The following is a 20803-nucleotide window of genomic DNA, read 5'->3' on the forward strand; positions in this document are numbered from 1 at the left end:
GGATGTATATATCATGGATTTCTTTGATAGTGTATATTCAATGGATTTATTAACATAACTGGTAACCGCACGGTGTGATGAATATCAATTCTTTTTCACAGCGGTTACACACGTATCGGTGACACTTAAAGGTAGCCTAGTGGTTAGAGCGTTGGACTTGGAACCGTAAAGCTTGCAAGATCGAATCCCCGAGCTGACAAGGTAAACATGTATGTGTATGACAATGTATGACCTCCTGGGTGGCGCAGTGGTCTAGGGCACTGCATCGCAGTGCTAACTGCGCCACCAGAGTCTCTGGGTTCGCGCCCAGGCTCTGTCGCAGCCGGCCGCAACCGGGAGGTCCGTGGGGCGACGCACAATTGGCATAGCGTCGTCCGGGTTAGGGAGGGTTTGGCCGGTAGGGATATCCTTGTCTCAGTATGTAAAAAAAAAATAAAAAAAAAATGTATTAAAATGTATGTAATAAAATGTATGCACTCTACTGTAAGTCGCTCTGGATAAGAGCTTCTGCTAAATGACTAAAATGTAAAAATGTAAATGTAAAACATCTGTCATTCTGCCCCCTGAACAAGGTAGTTAACCCACCGTTCCCCGGTAGGCCGTCATTGAAAATAAGAATTTGATCTTAACTAACTTGCCTGGTTAAATTAAGTTGAGTGGGAAAAATATTATTTTGATGTTATTCTGTTGAATTCCATTATTTAATTCCATTATATTAAATCTTACTATACATAATATAAATATATGTGTGTTGACTGTGATCAGGGTTGGGGAACGTATGTGTCTATTGTCTGTTAAATGAACAAAATAAAATCTATCGATTTAATTTGCATTGCCATGTAGCCTAGGCTGCACAGACCAGCAACATGGTCAAACCCAAATGCCCATTCAACTGATTCCTTCTTTTTTGGACACTGTTCCTGCATTTGCTGCAGCATAGGCCACAGTAATATAAAGATGAAATGCGTGTTTAATTTACACATCTCCGTCTGGCTTTCGGGGAGGGAGGTCACCTTCTGTGTTTTTTATTGTAAAGAATACTATTTTATTGACTTTTAGCTGTAGATTTCTGAAGCTGCACATCATGGCTGAAGTGGCAAAGCACTCTGTCATAAGTCTTTCTCTCCATCAATGCCATTCAAATTGATTTCCATTCAAAAATAGATCATTCTGTTCAATATATATATATATATACAGTACCAGTTAAAAGTTTTAGAACACTTACTCATTCAAGGGTTTTTCTTTATTTTTTAAAAGATTTTCTACATTGTAGAATAATAGTGAAGACACTATGAAATAACACACATGGAATCATGTAACCAAAAAAGTGTTAAACAAATTCTTCAAAGTAGCCATCCGTTGCCATGATGACAGCTTTGCACACTCTAGGCATTCTCTCAACCAGCTTCATGAGGTAGTCACCTGGAATGCATTTCAATTAACATAAGTACCTTGTTACATAGGGGTGTTAATCAGTATGTTTCTCCTCCATAGGGGTGTTAATCCGTGTTTCTCCTCCATAGGGGTGTTAATCAGTATGTTTCAGTACTGCATCTCAGTGCTAGAGGTGTCACCACAGACCCTGGTTCGATTCCAGGCTGTATCACAACCGACCATTGATTGTAAGTCCCATAGGACGACACACAGTTGGCCCAGCGTCGTCCGGGTTTGGCCCGGGGTAGGCCGCCATTGTAAAATAAATAAAAATATGTTCTTAACTGACTTGCCCAGTTAAATAAAGGTGAAATAAATAAAATAAATAAACACACATGGGCAGCTGTGGTGAGACGTCACATTATCATAGCTTCATCAATGTCACAAAACTTGTCTTGTAGCAATGTGCAGAGTTGTATACATTTATAAACAGTGGTGGGAATGGGTGGTAATCCAGCGGGACCAGGTCCCCAAAATGTTCCACCCTGTTTATAAAGCTATGTTTAGGCCTAAAACTAGTCCATATTCAGGCCTGGGGAATCCAATCTGTCTCTCGTGGGAAAATTGGAACTACAATCCCAGTCTTCCAGACAACTTAATGATTGTTTACGTTCCAGGAGAGAACCACAAACTGATGCGTCTACCGACCATGATTGCAAGTCACGTAGGGACACAGGCACGCGCACGCACACCAGAAGATACCACAAACTGGTGCTTCTACACACACATACACACACACACAGGCATTTACGCACACACGAACGTACACACACACACATACACACACACACACACAGGCATTTACGCACACACGAACGTACACACACACACATACACTCACACACACACACAGGCATTTACGCACACACGAACGTACACACACACACACACACACACACACACACACACACACACACACACACACACACACACACACACACACACACACACACACACACACACACACACACACACACACCAGGTGAACCCACAGACTGATCTCTCTGATTGGCAGAAATTCAGAAGGTTGAAGAAAAACGCTTATTCCGTTGATTTCAAGCTTTTCTGATGCAATTTTTGTACAGGAATTGGTCTTCGTTTCTGTTTTGTTTGACTGTATTTGTGAGAAAAAGAGAGCGAGAGAGAGACACAGAGAGACACAGAGAGAGAGATGTAGAGGGAGAGAGATTAAGAGAGATAGACAGAGAAGGAGGGGAAGAGAGCGAGAGAGAAGCAGAGAGAGAGACACACAGAGAGAGAGAGAGATGTAGAGGGAGACAGATTAAGAGAGATAGACAGAGAAGGAGGGGAGGAGAGCGAGAGAGAAGCAGAGAGAGAGAGAGATGTAGAGGGAGACAGATTAAGAGAGATAGACAGAGAAGGAGGGGAGGAGAGCGAGAGAGAAGCAGAGAGAGAGAGAGATGTAGAGGGAGACAGATTAAGAGAGATAGACAGAGAAGGAGGGGAAGAGAGCGAGAGAGAAGCAGAGAGAGACAGATCAGTGAAGAACAAACACCATTGTAAATACAACCCGTATTTATGTTTATACATTTTCCCTTTTGTACTTTAACCATTTAAAAAACACTGTATACATACATAATATGACATTTGAAATGTCTTTATTCTTTTGGATCTTCTGTGAATGTAATGTTTACTATTCAATTTTTATTGTTTATTTCACTTTTGTATATTATAACTACTTCCCTTGCTTTGACAATGTTAACATATGTTTCCCATGTCAATAAAACCCTTGATTTGAATTGAGAGCGAGAGAGAGACAGAAAGGCAGAGAGAGAGAGAGAGAGAGAGAGAGAGAGACAGAGAGACAGAGAGACAGAGAGACAAAGAGAGACAGAGAGAGAGACGGAGACAGAGAGACAGAGAGACAGAGACAGAGACAGAGACAGAGAGAGAGAGAGACAGAGAGACAGAGAGACAAAGAGACAGAGAGACAGAGACAGAGCCAGAGAGAGAGAGAGACAGAGAGACAAAGAGAGAGAGAGAGAGAGAGAGAGAGAGAGAGAGAGAGAGAGAGAGAGAGAGAGAGAGAGAGAGAGAGACAGAGAGACAGAGAGACAAAGAGAGACAGAGAGAGAGACGGAGACAGAGAGACAGAGAGACAGAGACAGAGACAGAGACAGAGAGAGAGAGAGACAGAGAGACAGAGAGACAAAGAGACAGAGAGACAGAGACAGAGCCAGAGAGAGAGAGAGACAGAGAGACAAAGAGAGAGAGAGAGAGAGAGAGAGAGAGAGAGAGAGAGAGAGAGAGAGAGAGAGACAGAGAGACAGAGAGACAAAGAGAGAGAGAGACAGAGAGACAGAGAGAGAGAGAGAGAGAGAGAGAGAGAGAGAGAGAGACAAAGAGAGAGAGAGACAGAGAGACAAAGAGAGAGAGAGAGAGAGAGAGAGAGAGAGAGAGAGAGAGAGAGAGAGAGAGAGACAGAGAGACAAAGAGAGAGAGAGACAGAGAGACAGAGAGAGAGAGAGAGAGAGAGAGAGAGAGAGAGAGAGAGAGAGAGAGAGAGAGAGAGAGAGAGAGAGAGAGAGAGAGAGAGAGAGTGTGTTGTTGTGTATTTGGATGCTAATCCGTGCTGTTGAATGTCACCCCAGTCATTGTGACTGTAATACAGATTAACATGAGAGCAGTGGTGTCTGATGCAAACAACAAAACATAATGGCACACCACTTTTCACACTCGGTACCTACTTCCTATAACTCTGAACCAGGATCACAGAAAACAGAGACACTGGTGAAAGAGGAAGAGCTAGGAACACTAGGATATATCAAGTTTTTTATTTTATTTTATTTTATACAGCCCTTCGTACATCAGCTAATATCTCGAAGTGCTGTACAGAAACCCAGCCTAAAACCCCAAACAGCAAGCAATGCAGGTGTAGAAGCACAGCGGCTAGGAAAAACTCCCTAGAAAGTCCAAAACCTAGGAAGAAACCTAGAGAGGAACCAGGATATATCCAGTCTGAACACAAGCCGTGTCAACGTGTACCAGCTGTGTGCTGTAACCTTGGCAGGCAGGACCACACTGAGACACACTGAGCTTCCGCGTCCTCTTGTCCTCTCCAAGTTATGTTCATTCATTCAGCACTAGTCAACAACTGTGGGCTAGCTATAACATTGTACATAGTCCCTCTTACTTTCTGTCTCCTCCCCAGACTGTTGCCCTGACTGTTTCCCAGGCACTAAGTCTGACCGTGTGTCTTCCTCTCTGTCTCTCTTCCCCAGTCATGCGTCCCTTCACCCCTAACAAGGACGTTAGGGGGTTTGAGAGTTTGCTGCACTGTCCTTCTGTCTCTTCGCTAAACTAACCCACTATAATAACTCAACACTCATAGGGGCCACACTAAGACACACTGAGCCTCACTAAACTGACCCATCATAACAACTTCTGTTTTTATATTATTTATATTACATTATAAACAGGCATTCTAACTGTTCCACTGTTTGTTCCTCTATAGACATTCTAACTCTTCCTCTATAGACATTCTAACTGTCTGTTCCTCTATCGACATTCTAACTGTTTGTTCCTCTATAGACATTCTAACTGTCTGTTCCTCTATAGACATTCTAACTGTTTGTTCCTCTATAGACATTCTAACTGTTCCTCTATAGACATTCTAACTGTTTGTTCTTCTATAGACATTCTAACTGTTTGTTCTTCTATAGACATTCTAACTGTTTGTTCCTCTATAGACATTCTAACTGTTCCTCTATAGACATTCTAACTGTTCTACTGTCTGTTCCTCTATAGACATTCTAACTGTCTGTTCCTCTATAGACATTCTAACTGTTCCACTGTTTGTTCCTCTATAGACATTCTAACTGTTTGTTCCTCTATAGACATTCTAACTGTTCTACTGTCTGTTCCCCTATAGACATTCTAACTGTTTGTTTCTCTATAGACATTCTAACTGTTCCTTTATAGACATTCTAACTGTTTGTTCCTCTATAGACATTCTAACTGTTTGTTTCTCTATAGACATTCTAACTGTCTGTTCCTCTATAGACATTCTAACTGTTCCACTGTTTGTTCCTCTATAGACATTCTAACTGTTTGTTCCTCTATAGACATTCTAACTGTTCTACTGTCTGTTCCTCTATAGACATTCTAACTGTTTGTTTCTCTATAGACATTCTAACTGTTCCTCTATAGACATTCTAACTGTTTGTTCCTCTATAGACATTCTAACTGTTTGTTCCTCTATAGACATTCTAACTGTTTGTTCCTCTATAGACATTCTAACTGTTTGTTCCTCTATAGACATTCTAACTGTTTGTTCCTCTATAGACATTCTAACTGTTCCTCTATAGACATTCTAACTGTTCCTCTATAGACATTCTAACTGTTCCTCTATAGACATTCTAACTGTTTGTTCCTCTATAGACATTCTAACTGTTTGTTCCTCTATAGACATTCTAACTGTTTGTTCCTCTATAGACATTCTAACTGTTTGTTCCTCTATAGACATTCTAACTGTTTGTTCCTCTATAGACATTCTAACTGTTCCTCTATAGACATTCTAACTGTTCCTCTATAGACATTCTAACTGTTCCTCTATAGACATTCTAACTGTTTGTTCCTCTATAGACATTCTAACTGTCTGTTCCTCTATAGACATTCTAACTGTTCCTCTATAGACATTCTAACTGTTTGTTCGTCTATAGACATTCTAACTGTTTGTTCGTCTATAGACATTCTAACTGTTCCTCTTTAGACATTCTAACTGTCTGTTCCCTTAAAGACATTCTAATTATGGCATCTTCAAAAGGTTCCTAGAAGGCATTGTTATCCGTGGGAGGCCTCCCGATGGCCTTGCAGGGTTACGACAGTTGGTCACTCCCCTCAGGGTCGCAGGATCAGTGACATCACACGTGACATCGAGGCCCTGGGGTTCCAACATGAATACGGGAGAGGAGAGGAGAGGAGAGGAGAGGAGAGGAGAGGAGAGGAGAGGAGAGGAGAATATGGTTAATGTTAGTGTTAGTGTTAAGGTTAAGGTTAGTGTTTAGGGTTAGTGTTAAGGTTAAGGTTAGTGTTAAGGTTAGTGTTAAAGTTAAGGTTAGTGTTAAGGTTAGTGTTAAGGGTTAGGGTTAGTGTTAAGGTTAGTGTTAAGGTTAGTGTTAAGGGTTAGTGTTAAGGTTAGTGTTAAGGTTAGTGTTAAGGTTAGTGTTAAGGGTTAGTGTTAAGGTTAGTGTTAAGGGTTAGTGTTAAGGTTAGTGTTAAGGTTAGTGTTGAGGGTTAGTGTTAAGGTTAGTGTTAAGGTTATGGTTAGTGTTAAGGTTAGTGTTAAGGTTAGGGTTAGTGTTAAGGTTAAGGTTAATGTTAAGGTTAGTGTTAAGGTTAGTGTTAAGGTTAGTGTTAAGGGTTAGTGTTAAGGGTTAGTGTTAAGGTTAGTGTTAAGGGTTAGTGTTAAGGTTAGTGTTAAGGGTTAGTGTTAGTGTTAAGGTTAAGGTTAGTGTTAAGGTTAGTGTTAAGGGTTAGTGTTAGTGTTAAGGTTAAGGTTAGTGTTAAGGTTAGTGTTAAGGGTTCGTGTTAAGGTTAGTGTTAAGGGTTAGGGTTAGTGTTAAGGGTTAGTGTTAAGGGTTAGTGTTAAGGGTTAGTGTTAAGGTTAGTGTTAAGGGTTAGGGTTAGTGTTAAGGTTAGTGTTAAGGTTAGTGTTAAGGTTAGTGTTAAGGTTAAGGTTAGTGTTAAGGTTAGTGTTAAGGTTAAGGTTAGTGTTAAGGGTTAGTGTTAAGGTTAGTGTTAAGGTTAAGGTTAGTGTTAAGGGTTAGTGTTAAGGTTAGTGTTAAGGTTAAGGTTAGTGTTAAGGGTTAGTGTTAAGGTTAAGGTTAGTGTTAAGGGTTAGTGTTAAGGTTAGTGTTAAGGTTAGTGTTGAGGGTTAGTGTTAAGGTTAAGGTTAGTGTTAAGGGTTAGTGTTAAGGTTAGTGTTAAGGTTAGTGTTGAGGGTTAGTGTTAAGGGTTAGTGTTAAGGTTAGTGTTAAGGGTTAGTGTTAAGGTTAGTGTTAAGGTTAAGGTTAGTGTTAAGGGTTAGTGTTAAGGTTAGTGTTTAGGGTTAGTGTTAAGGTTAATGTTAAGGTTAGTGTTAAGGTTAGTGTTAAAGGTTAGTGTTAAGGTTAGTGTTAAAGGTTAGTGTTAAGGTTAGTGTTAAGGTTAGTGTTAAGGTTAGTGTTAAGTGTTAGTGTTAATGTTAAGGTTAAGGTTAGTGTTAAGTGTTAGTGTTAAGGTTAGTGTTAAGGGTTAGTGTTAGTGTTAAGGTTAAGGTTAGTGTTAAGGTTAGTGTTACGGGTTAGTGTTAAGGTTAGTGTTAAGGGTAAGTGTTAAGGGTTAAGGGTTAGTGTTAAGGTTAGTGTTACGGGTTAAGGGTTAGTGTTAAGGTTAGTGTTACGGGTTAGTGTTAAGGTTAGTGCTAAGGTTAGTGTTAAGGGTTAGTGTTAAGGTTAGTGTTAAGGTTAGTGTTAAGGGTTAGTGTTGAGGGTTAGTCTTAAGGTTAGTGTTAAGGGTTAGTGTTAAGGTTAATGTTAAGGGTTAGTGTTAAGGTTAAGGTTAGTGTTAAGGTTAGTGTTAAGGTTAAGGTTAGTGTTAAGGTTAAGGTTAGTGTTAAGGTTAGAGTTAAGGGTTAGTGTTAAGGTTAGTGTTAAGGGTTAGTGTTAAGGTTAAGTTTGGGTTTGTCTTCGAATTCTTTGTGGGTCTGTGTAATCTGAGGGAAATATGTGTCTCTAATATTGTCAAACATTTGGCAGAAGGTTAGGAAGTGCAGCTCAGTTTCCACCTCATTTTGTGGGCAGTGTGCACATAGCCTGTCTTCTCTTGAGAGCCAGGTCTGCCTACGGTGGCCTTTCTCAATAGCAAGGCTATGCTCACTGAGTCTTTACATAGTCAAAGCTTTCCTTAAGTTTAGGTCAGTCACAGTGGTCAGGTATTCTGTCTGTGTACTCTCTGTTTAAGGCCAAATAACATTCTAGTTTTCTCTGGGGTTTTTTGTAAATTCTTTCCAATGTGCAGTCTAACTGTGTTGCTGTCCTGGGGCTCTGTGGGCTCTGTTTGTGTTTTTGAACAGAGCCCCAGGACCAGCATGTTTAGGGGACTCTTCTCCAGATTCATCTCTCTGTAGGTAATGGCTTTGTTATGGAAGGTTTGGGAATCGCTTCCTTTTAGGTGGTTGTAGAATTTAACGGCTATTTCCTGGATTTTCATAAATAGCGGGTATCGGCCTAATTCTGCTCTGCATGCATTATTTGGTGTTTTACGTTGTACACAGAGGATATTTTTTGCATAATTCTGTATGCAGACTCTCAATTTGGTGTTTGTCCCATTTTGTGAATTCTTGGTTGGTGAGCGGACCCCAGACCTCACAACCATAAATGGCAATGTGTTCTATAACTGATTCAGGTATTTTTAGCCAGATCCTAATTGGTATGTCAAATTTTATGTTCCTTTTGATGGCATCGAAGGCCCTTCTTGCCTTGTCTCTCAGCTCGTTCACAGCTTTGTGGAAGTTACCTGTGGCGCTGATTTTTAGGCCGAGGTTTGTATAGTTTTTTGTGTGCTCTAGGGCAGCGGTGTCTAGATGGAATTTGTATTTGTGGTCCTGGCGACTGGACCTTTTTTGGAACACCATTATTTTTGTCTTACTGAGATTTACTGTCAGGGCCCAGGTCTGGCAGAATCTGTGCAGAAGATCTAGGTGCTGCTGTAGGCCCTCCTTGGTCGGTGACAGAAGCACCAGATCATCAGCAAACAGTAGACATTTGACTTCAGATTGTAGTAGGGTGAGGCCGGGTGCTGCAGATTGTTCTAGTGCCCTTGACAATTTGTTGATAGACATGTTGAAGAGGGTGGGGCTTAAGCTACATCCCTGTCTCACCCCACGGCCCTGTCTCACCCCACGGCCCTGTCTCACCCCACGGCCCTGTCTCACCCCACGGCCCTGTTTTACCCACACACTTGTTGTTTGTGTACATGGATTTTATAATGCCGTACGTTTTTCCCCCAACACAAATTTCCATAAATTTGTATAGCAGACCCTCATGCCAAATTGAGTCAAAAGCTTTTGAAATCAACAAAGCATGAGAAGTCTTTGCCTTTGTTTTGTTTTGGCTTGTTTGTTTGTCAATTAGTGTATACAGGGTGAATATGTGGTCTGTCATTATGGTAATTTGGGTAAAAAAGACAATTTGACATTTGCTCAGAACATTGTTTTCAGTGAGGCAATAAAGGGTCAGCCACAAGGTCAGCCACAGGGTCAGCCACAGGGTCAGCCACAGGGTCAGCCACAAGGTCAACCACAGCGCAAGCGCCCCAGGAGCAGTTTGGGGATTAAATGCCTTGTGCAAGGGCACGACGGCAGTAGGTGGCACCTGAGTCATGAGGCTGAGTGGTCATCTTTGACTTTCCATATCAGTAGTTTAACTATCAGTGAGGATGTACTGAGTCACCAAATGAGTGGTAAACATTCCTTTGTCCCTCTCTCTTTTAGCTATGAGTCAGATCACAGAGAATGGAGACGCTCGGTTTTTCTGTGTCCCCTTGACTGGCCTTTGGAGAGAGACAGAGAGACAGAGACACAGAGAGACAGAGACAATTAGACAGAGAGACAGAGAGACAGAGACAATTAGACAGAGAGACAGAGAGACAGAGAGAGACACAGAGACACAGAGACATGCAACAGAGAGAGACAGCAGGGGGAGGACAGTGATGTTCAGAAAGACAACAGTCCTATATAGTGCACTACTTAGAGTTTGTGTTTGGTTTTACTATCCTTGTTTTACTATCCTCCTCACAAGGATAGTAAAACAAAATGGGGACATTTTGCTGGTCCCCACAAGAAAAAAAAGGCTGTTTTAGGGATTAGTTATTGTTTGGGTTTGGTTAGGGGAAATATGATTTTGAATTCGAATCAATTGTTTGGTCCCCACAAGGATAGTAAAACAAACATGTGAGTGTGTGTGTGTGTGTGTGTGTGTATGTGTGTGTGTGTGTGTGTGTGTGTGTGTGTGTGTGTGTGTGTGTGTGTGTGTGTGTGTGTGTGTGTGTGTGTGTGTGTGTGTGTGTGTGTGTGTGTGTGTGTGTGTCAGAGGACAAAGTATCATTGTAGAATATCATCAGCAGGGGATATTGAGGATTATTTATTCACTGGTCATCATTATACCTCATCTACTAATGTAGCCTAATATCTGTCACAGATGTCTCAAAGGTCTTTGCTAACTGAAAATTGTAAACGTCAAAAATAGATGTGTCCTTATTGTTAATAACACACAATATTATTATAGAGTTATTGAGAAAAGAGGTTGTATTGTGAAATGTACTGTAATATGCTAATAGGCTATTGAGCTTCCGTTCATTATTCGTGTTCATCTGAAGTCTAGTAAATTGATATTTCTCAAATTGTTAGAATGTTTTGACTTAGGGCGTTAGGAAAATAAAAATAAATCTATTTAAAACCTTTAAAAAAAAAAAACATCGATCCTGACCTCAGCTTTCGCCACGGTCCATCTGTTTTAATGTTATTTAGATTAGTCCCTCTCGTCCAATAGAAAGCATAGGGGGCGTGAACAGGTCCTGTTGCGCGGGTAGAACGCCGTGAGATACTTCCTCATTAGAGAATGGCGGCTGCCGCCTGCACTGCCGTTAACAACACCGCGGTTAACAACACTACCTACCCGCAGAAACAACACCGGAGGAAAAGTAGAGATACGCGGCGGAGACAAGCAGCTCTCTTTTTCCTTAGTAACATTTCACTAGATGGACGGCCAGTACAACAGACGTACCATGGAAACCGAGACAGCGAGTTGTTGGGAGGTGATATCGGGGCGACAGTGGCCGGGATGTTAACGGTGTCTAGCTATGGGACCTTCACTAACCTACCAACGTCTGTGAGCTGCGGCACCGTTGGGAACGTTAGCGCCGTTCCGGGACTCGGAGTCATCACTGTCCCGCCTATCCTCGTTCTGCCTTCGGACTCGTTCAATGATGGGACAACGGAGGTATTTCTGGAGAGGCGAGAAGGATCGTTTTCCTCACAGGGAAACCTCCTCTCTCCCTCGGGTCTCCTTCCTACTCCCCTCGGACGGCGGAAGTCCTCCACATTGCTGTCGGTCCAGAGTTGTAATTCGGTAACTTCGGAATCGGGACGAAGGTGAGTTTAGTGCCTTGGAGGCACAGGTTTGAGTGCTGTGTGTCTGGGGGTCGTTTGTAATGACACCTCACTCACTCAAAGTCCTTCCTGTCTGCATCCCTCGGCTTGTCATTTCAACCTTGTATCCACGTGTGTGAGTCTTTTATATGTTGTATCGTTGATACACGATACAATCTTTAATTTTAACCACACAACAAACATCAGTTTGTAAACAACATTGTATATTCTCTCGACTCGCTACTTTTTTAATGTTAACAAACAGCTAGACAGGCCATGTTACTAAGTTCATGTTAGACTGGACTGGATGTGTCGTTTTACACACAGACATCAACTGGTTACATTGTCTCATCCCGACTTGTTGTAATGCTTTGCTATTACGTCAACCAGGTAAATTCTAGAAGTTTTCACTCCCCTTGACTTTTTCCACATTGTGTTACTTTACAGCCTTTTTCTAAAATTGATTAAGTTGTTTTTTCATCAATCTACACACAATACCCTGTAATGACAAAACAAAAACAGTTTTTTAGATTTTTTTTGCAAAAAAAAAAAATATATATATATATATATATATATATATATATATAAACTGATCACATTTATATAAGTATTCAGACCTTTTACTCAGTACTTTGTTGAAGCACCTTTGGCAGCGATTACATCATCGAGTCTTCTTGGGTATGACGCTACAAACTTGGCACACCTGTATTTGGGGAGTTTCTCCCATTCTTCTCTGCAGATCCTCTCAAGCTCTGTCAAGTTGGGTTGGGAGTGTTGCTGCACAGCTATTTTCAGGTGTCTCCAGAGTAGAGGTCGACCGATTATGATTTTTCAACGCCGATACCGATTTATTGGAGGACAAAAAAAGCAGATACCGATTTAATCGGCTGATTTATAAAAATAAAAAAAAGTTTTATATATATATATATATATATATATATATATATCATACACACACACATTTTTGTAATAATGACAACTGCAACAATACTGAATGAACAATGAACACTTATTTTAACTTAATATAATACATAAATACACACACACACAGCTGAAGTGACAATGATACTGAAGAGTCTGCTTAGGAGACAAATACTCTCAACTGTTTGAATAAAAATAGAGTTTAAGTTACCTGTGATGAATGTTGAAAACAAAAACTATTTTAATAATGGGCATGGTAAGAATTGACGACCAAAGTGCGAGTCATAATTCCCATGACACCTTCTAGCAAAATCTGAAAAGCGGTTCCTTCATTTATTCCATAGGATATTTTTAGATTCACTTAAAATAAGGTCTGTGTTTCATGTAGGCTTACACCACCTTGCCAATTTTATAACTGTGTAGATATCCATAGGACAAGGTAACTCTGATCAATATTGGCTAAATATAAGCGAAGATCATTTTTTTTGTAGAGTGGATTTATGAAAATATGTTGACAAACGTTACCTTATCCTAGTGAGATTTACACGGGTATCAAAACGTCGAGGCGGTTTAAGCCTGCACGAAACACAGACCTTATTTGAAGTAGAGCAAGACATTCTCTATGGAAGACATGAACGGTAAAATAACGAAGGAACCCCTTTCAAATTCAGCCGCAAGTTATTACAGGAATTATAACGCGTCGACTATTTCTCTCTAAACCATATACCTTTGACTAATCCGGAAACTATCACCTCGAAAACAAAAAGTTTATTCCGTTCTGTATTTTATCTAACGGGTGGCATCCATGAGTCTAAATATTCCTGTTACATTGCACAACCTTCAATGTTATGTCATAATTACGTAAAATTACGTAAAAACTCTGTGTGCAATGAACGCAAGAGAAATGACACAATTTCACCTGGTTAATATTGCCTGCTAACCTGTATATCTTTTAGCTAAATATGCAGGTTTAAAAATATATACTTGTGTATTGATTTTAAGAAAGGCATTGATGTTTATGGTTAAGTACACATTGGAGCAATGACAGTCATTGATTGATTGTTTTTTATAAGATAAGTTTAATGCTAGCTAGCAATTTACCTTAGCTTACTGCATTCGTGGCACAGGCAGGCTCCTCGTGGAGTGCAATGTAATCAGGTGTTAGAGCATTGGACTAGTTAACTGTACGGTTGCAAGATTGGATTCCCCGAGCTGACAAGTTTAAAAATCTGTCGTTCTGCCTCAGTTCCTAGGCCGTCATTGAAATTAAGAATGTGTTCTTAACTAACTTGCCTAGTTAAATAAAGGTGTAAAAAAATATTATAATAATAATCGGCAAATCGGCGCCCAAAAATACCGATTTCCGATTATGAAAACTTGAAATCGGCCGACCTCTAGTCCAGAGTTGTTCAATCGGGTTCAAGTCCGGGCTCTGGCTGGTCCACTGAAGGACATTCAGAGACTTGTACCGAAGCCACTACTGCGTTGTCTTGGCTGTGTGCTTAGGGTCTTTGTCCTGTTGGAAGGTGAACATTCACCCCAGTCTGAGGTCCTGAGTGCTCTGGAGCAGGTTTTCATCACGGATCTCTCTGTACTTTGCTCTGTTTACCTTTGCCTCGATCCTGACTAGTCTCCCAGTCCCTGCCTCTGAAAAACATCCCCACAGCATGATGCTGCCTCCACCATGCTTCACCGTAGGGATGGTGCCAGGTTTCTTCCAGACATATGACGCTTGGCATTCAGGCCAAAGAGTACAATCTTGGTTTCATCACACCATAGAATCTTGTTTCTCATGGTCTTGGAGTCCTTTAGGTGCCTTTTGGCAAACTCCAAGTGGACTGTCATTTGCCTTTTACTGAGGAGTGGCTTCTGCCAGGCCACTCTACCATAAAGGCCTGATTGGTAGAGTGCTGCAGAGATGGTTGTCTTTCTGGAAGCTTCTCCCATCTCCACAGAGGAACTCTGGAGTGCTGTCAGAGTGACCATTGGCTTCTTGGTCACTTCCCTGACCAAGGCCCTTCTCCCTCGATTGCTCAGTTTGGCTGGGCGGCCACCTCTAGGAAGAGTCTTGGTGGTTCTAAACTTCTTCAATTTAAGAGTGATGGAGGCCACTGTGTTCTTGGGGACCTTCAATGCTGCAGAAATGTTTTGGTACCCTTCCCCAGATCTGTGCTTCGACACAATCCTGTCTTAGCGCTCTAAGGACAATTACTTCGTCCTCATGTCTTGGTTTTTGCTCTGACATGCACTGTTAACTGTGGGACCTTATATAGACATGTGTGTGCCTTTCCAAATCATTTTTTTTTATTTAATCCATTTTAGAATAAGGCTGTAACGTAACAAAATGTGGAACAAGTCAAGGGATCTGAATACCTTTTGAAGGCACTGTACAGTCCTCTTTTTAAATGAACCGATTCTTCAATGTAGCCATCCTTTACCTTTACCAGCTTTGCACACTGGCATTCTCTCAAGTCCTCTTTTTTAAGTGAACTCTAGGGGTAAAAAAACAACTACCAAATAACTAATTTCTCTTTGTATTCACACTGCCCGTGAATAAGGACTCAACTCTTTTGCCAGATCACTTCACCTATTTTGTGGTCCCGAGTCCTGTTTGCATTCACTTTGCTATGTTACCACCGCAATTAAAGCACTAAAAAATATATGTTTTGTCATACGCGTGGTATACGGTCTGATATACCACGGCTGTCAGCCGATCAGCATTCAGGGTTCAAATCACACAGTTTATAATTGATTTTGTACCATATGTTGTCTTCTCCTCACCAAATATATTGTCTTCTCACACTATTCAAACTCCACAATCGATAAACAGCTCATGGAACTCTCTTAGCCTACGGATCACATATTGCAATCAAATAATCGGAACTAAAAACTGCTGGAATTTATCTGCATCAATGACAATCGCTAATCAATATCCAAAAACAACCACGTTTTCTTCACATCTTCTCTCTATTGAGGCTCCAATGTGAGGGGTTATAACAGTAGTCTAGTGTGAGGGGTTATAACAGTAGTCTAGTGTGAGGGGTTATAACAGTAGTCTAGTGTGAGGGGTTATAACAGTAGTCTAGTGTGAGGGGTTATAACAGTAGTCTAGTGTGAGGGGTTATAACAGTAGTCTAGTGTGAGGGGTTATAACAGCAGTCTAGTGTGAGGGGTTATAACAGCAGTCTAGTGTGAGGGGTTATAACAGTAGTCTAGTGTGAGGGGTTAAAACAGCAGTCTAGTGTGAGGGGTTATAACAGTAGTCTAGTGTGAGGGGTTAAAACAGCAGTCTAGTGTGAGGGGTTATAACAGCAGTCTAGTGTGAGGGGTTATAACAGCAGTCTAGTGTGAGGGGTTATAACAGCAGTCTAGTGTGAGGGGTTATAACAGTAGTCTAGTATGAGGGGTTATAACAGTAGTCTAGTGTGAGGGATATATAACAGTAGTCTAGTGTGAGGGATATATAACAGTAGTCTAGTGTGAGGGGTTATAACAGCAGTCTAGTGTGAGGGGTTATAACAGCAGTCTAGTGTGAGGGGTTATAACAGTAGTCTAGTGTGAGGGATATATAACAGTAGTCTAGTGTGAGGGATATATAACAGTAGTCTAGTGTGAGGGGTTATAACAGCAGTCTAGTGTGAGGGGTTATAACAGCAGTCTAGTGTGAGGGGTTATAACAGTAGTCTAGTGTGAGGGGTTATAACAGTAGTCTAGCGGGAGGGGTTTATAACAGTAGTCTAGCGGGAGGGGTTTATAACAGTAGTCTAGCGTGAGGGGTTATAACAGTAGTCTAGCGTGAGGGGTTATAACAGTAGTCTAGCGTGAGGGGTTATAATAGTAGTCTAGCGTGAGGGGTTATAACAGCAGTCTAGTGTGAGGGGTTATAACAGCAGTCTAGTGTGAGGGGTTATAACAGCAGTCTAGTGTGAGGGGTTATAACAGCAGTCTAGTGTGAGGGGTTATAACAGCAGTCTAGTGTGAGGGGTTATAACAGCAGTCTAGTGTGAGGGGTTATAACAGCAGTCTAGTGTGAGGGGTTATAACAGCAGTCTAGTGTGAGGGGTTATAACAGCAGTCTAGTGTGAGGGGTTATAACAGCAGTCTAGGGTGAGGGGTTATAACAGTAGTCTAGGGTGAGGGGTTATAACAGCAGTCTAGTGTGAGGGGTTATAACAGCAGTCTACTGTGAGGGGTTATAACAGCAGTCTACTGTGAGGGGTTATAACAGCAGTCTACTGTGAGGGGTTATAACAGTAGTCTAGTGTGAGGGGTTATAACAGTAGTCTATTGTGAGGGGTTATAACAGTAGTCTAGTGTGAGGGGTTATAACAGTAGTCTAGCGTGAGGGGTTATAACAGTAGTCTAGTGTATGGTGTTATAGCAGTAGTCTAGTTTATGATGTTATAACAGTCTAGTGTATGGTGCGAGGGGTTATAACAGTAGTTTAGTGTATAGTGCGGGAATCACAAGGGAACCTGGGGAGCTTGATGTTCACATTGCCCTAGAAAAGGGAACCTCTTGATGGTCTGTTCGCTTCGGGGCCTCTTTTGAGGGGTCTGAGTTCCTTCGTGTTCTGCTCAAAAAATAAAGCAAACAGCACTGACTTCATAAACATTCTCAGAAAAGAATTAAGTGTGAAAACACTTCAAAAAAAGCCTTGCTGTGATTGGGCAATACACTATAGGCTCCTTGTATTTCCATTTCGTTGACCAAAAGGTGCATTATTGGTCAATTACTTCCCTAAAATAAACAACCAGGTCAACTGCAGTTTCCTCTGTCCACACACTCACACAGACTTCTACTGTAGCCTATGTGTATAGCTAGTGTACAGAGCAATGGATGATTGTGGTACGACAGGCACACTGTGTGTTTTACATCAGGGGTTGGAGCCCCTGTGTTACACTACTCGTGTACTGGATCTGCCCAAGCAGGACAAGTTACCAGTCACTCAACTGCAGTTTTCTCCGCTCACCGCTACTGTATTTGGATAGCCTATTCTACATCCCATATGGCACCCTATTCCCTAGACAGTGCACTACTTTGAAATGGGTTCTCTGGTTAAAAGTAGTGCACTACTTTGACATAGGTTCTCTGGTTAAAAGTAGTGCACTACTTTGACATAGGGCTCTCTGGTTAAAAGTAGTGCACTACATTGACATAGGTTCTCTGGTTAAAAGTAGTGCACTACATTGACATAGGTTCTCTGGTTAAAAGTAGTGCACTACATTGACAGGTTCTCTGGTTAAAAGTAGTGCACTACATTGACATAGGTTCTCTGGTTAAAAGTAGTGCACTACATTGACATAGGTTCTCTGGTTAAAAGTAGTGCACTACATTGACAGGTTCTCTGGTTAAAAGTAGTGCACTACATTGACATAGGTTCTCTGGTTAAAAGTAGTGCACTACATTGACATAGGTTCTCTGGTTAAAAGAAGTGCACTACATTGACATAGGTTCTCTGGTTAAAAGTAGTGCACTACATTGACATAGGTTCTCTGGTTAAAAGTAGTGCACTACATTGACATAGGTTCTCTGGTTAAAAGTAGTGCACTACATTGACATAGGTTCTCTGGTTAAAAGTAGTGCACTACGTTGACATAGGTTCTCTGGTTAAAAGTAGTGCACTACATTGACATAGGTTCTCTGGTTAAAAGTAGTGCACTATGAAGGGAACAGGGTGCCATTTTGGGATGCTGGCTGTCTATGCCACAAAAGGGGGAGGGACTGTGGTGGATTGCCTGTTCATTTTAAAACAGCCACAAGTTACTACTTGTAGTGTGTGTGAATAGCATAGCAGCGTTTTATGGCAGCCCACTCATACACCCATCTAGACGTTGAGGCGGAAATGTTTGGTGGAGTCTACAGTTTGTGGGGGCTTTTATAATGTGCCAACTTTAGACTTTCCATGCAGGGGTTTTGTCAGGTGACTTGTCTCACTGCATCACCTTTAGGTAGGATAGATTGTACGCAATATAATGTGTTTTTTATGTATTTTGGACAATTTTTTTCAATGATGTTTACTTGTCAATTTTTTTCAATGATGTTGACAAGTAAACATCATTGAAAATGGTCCAAAAATACATCAAAAACACATGTTATATTGCGTACCTGTTACGTTTTGGGTCCTGTCTAATTCTTTCTGTAAGCGGTTCAATTGCCAGTGCAAACAGGAGGGAGTAGAATGAGGACTTCTGTGTCTTGTGCCTCTTTTTCTAAAGCAATTTTTTATCAGATAACGTATCATTTTTGTATATTGTTTACTTTAGAACATTTTTATATCATATTTGAATTGCATTTCTTATTTCATTTGGAAAACTTTCAAAGTTTTTAATAGAAAACACCATTTGAAGAGGGTCAGAAGTGTTTTCGTCATCAACAGCCATTATTGCTACATCTAGATATAGTTTTATTTTAGCATATTGTTTTAAATTGAAAACATGTTCTCGAATTTGTTTCTAAGTGTCTAGTTTTAATAAACCATGTTTGATTAATATGTATCAAGTCTTGAAGGACTTTTTCCCGTTCTGTTGCTTATGAGGTTTGTTATTATTTTATTGTTGCAATTGATTCAACTACAGGGTCTCGATTTTTTTTTTTAAATATAACTGAAATAACGGTTTTATACATGGAACTAGGAAGTACTGAGTTGAGTGACTTGTGTTGTCATTTGTGTAAGTAGGGGCGTTACTTTGTCCCAGAATATCAAATACAATTCTATGGGAAAGCCATCCATTCCGGGTGCTTTTCACCATTCGAATGTTTTTACTGTCTAATATGTATTTTTGGGCGATCTCTGTTTTTTAGTGATTACATTTTTTTGTCTGCTCATAGCTGCTTCAGGATAGTGGAGTCTAAGAAGGCTGTAGGGTCAGTCACACTGTTGTGTAATTCCAATTTGTATAGATTTTCATAGATTTTAAAATGGTCATTAATCGCATGGTTGTTTTGTATCTTGATGTATTAAAATTATAACTGGTTTGACGTGTATTAGTTTTGTGAGGGCTGTTAGACGTTTACCAGGTTTAGTAACCATTAAGTATTAGGCTTTATGTGAGGGCTGTTTAGATGTTTACCAGGTTTAGTAACCATTAAGTATTAAGCTTTATGTGAGGGCTGTTAGATGTTTAGTAACCAATAAGTATTAAGCTTTATGTGAGGGCTGTTAGATGTTTAGTAACCAATAAGTAGTAAGCTTTATGTGAGGGCTGTTAGATGTTTACCAGGTTTAGTAACCATTAAGTATTAAGCTTTATGTGAGTTTAACCTGTAGTTGTTGGCTCTCTTCATTCAGTAAAATATCATATTCCTGATTTTAAGTTAAGAAATGTAATTTTTTTCTTTACCTTGCAAAGATTTTTTATGGGCTTTTTTTTCTAAAATAGTGAATTATTTTTCTTTTAATGTTCATTTCTAAACTCGATTGAACTTTTGCTGCATGTTGTTAGTCGACCAACTGGGTCACCAGTGTGGTTGTTAACCTGCATGTATAGAGTCAACACACACACACACAACATGATGTCAATCTCACTATGGTAGAACAGCGACAACAAACACAGCAGGCTTTGAAATCAATTCAGCAAGTTACTCTGGCCTGAACCATGTTCCATACGTTACCTTTGTGCTTGTCACACTGTCGATGCTAGTAGCTTAATGTTTGACACTGTCGATGCTAGTAGCTTAATGTTTGACACTGTCGATGCTAGTAGCTTAATGTTTGACACTGTCGATGCTAGTAGCTTAATGTTTGACACTGTCGATGCTAGTAGCTTAATGCTTATTGAGACTGTCGACGCTAGTAGCTTAATGTTTGACACTGTCGATGCTAGTAGCTTAATGTTTGACACTGTCGATGCTAGTAGCTTAATGCTTATTGAGACTGTCGACGCTAGTAGCTTAATGTTTGACACTGTCGATGCTAGTAGCTTAATGCTTATTGAGACTGTCGATGCTAGTAGCTTAATGTTTGACACTGTCGACGCTAGTAGCTTAATGTTTGACACTGTCGACGCTAGTAGCTTAATGTTTGACACTGTCGATGCTAGTAGCTTAATGTTTGACACTGTCGATGCTAGTAGCTTAATGTTTGACACTGTCGATGCTAGTAGCTTAATGTTTGACACTGTCGATGCTAGTAGCTTAATGTTTGACACTGTCGATGCTAGTATCTTAATGCTTATTGAGACTGTCGACGCTAGTAGCTTAATGCTTATTGAGACTGTCGACGCTAGTAGCTTAACGCTGTTTGAGACTGTCGACGCTAGTAGCTTAACGCTGTTTGAGACTGTCGACGCTAGTAGC

General features: G+C 40.7%; 1 protein-coding gene across 2 annotated transcripts in view; it reads left to right on the forward strand.

Annotated features, from left to right (window-relative positions):
• Nucleotides 1-11016: 11016 nt before the first annotated feature.
• LOC129829470 (CDK5 and ABL1 enzyme substrate 2-like) overlaps nt 11017-20803 on the forward strand; it is a 121062-nt gene continuing 111275 nt past the window's right edge. The window contains exon 1 of one of the 2 annotated variants that reach the window (XM_055891171.1): nt 11017-11587. In XM_055891171.1, the coding sequence (XP_055747146.1) occupies nt 11055-11587 (533 nt within the window). In that variant the 5' untranslated portion in view covers nt 11017-11054. The remainder of the gene's footprint in view (nt 11588-20803) is intronic. The other variant, XM_055891169.1, reaches the window with a different exon arrangement.

This window comes from Salvelinus fontinalis, chromosome 31, assembly GCF_029448725.1.
Source record: "Salvelinus fontinalis isolate EN_2023a chromosome 31, ASM2944872v1, whole genome shotgun sequence".
Classification (NCBI taxonomy): Eukaryota; Metazoa; Chordata; class Actinopteri; order Salmoniformes; family Salmonidae; genus Salvelinus; species Salvelinus fontinalis.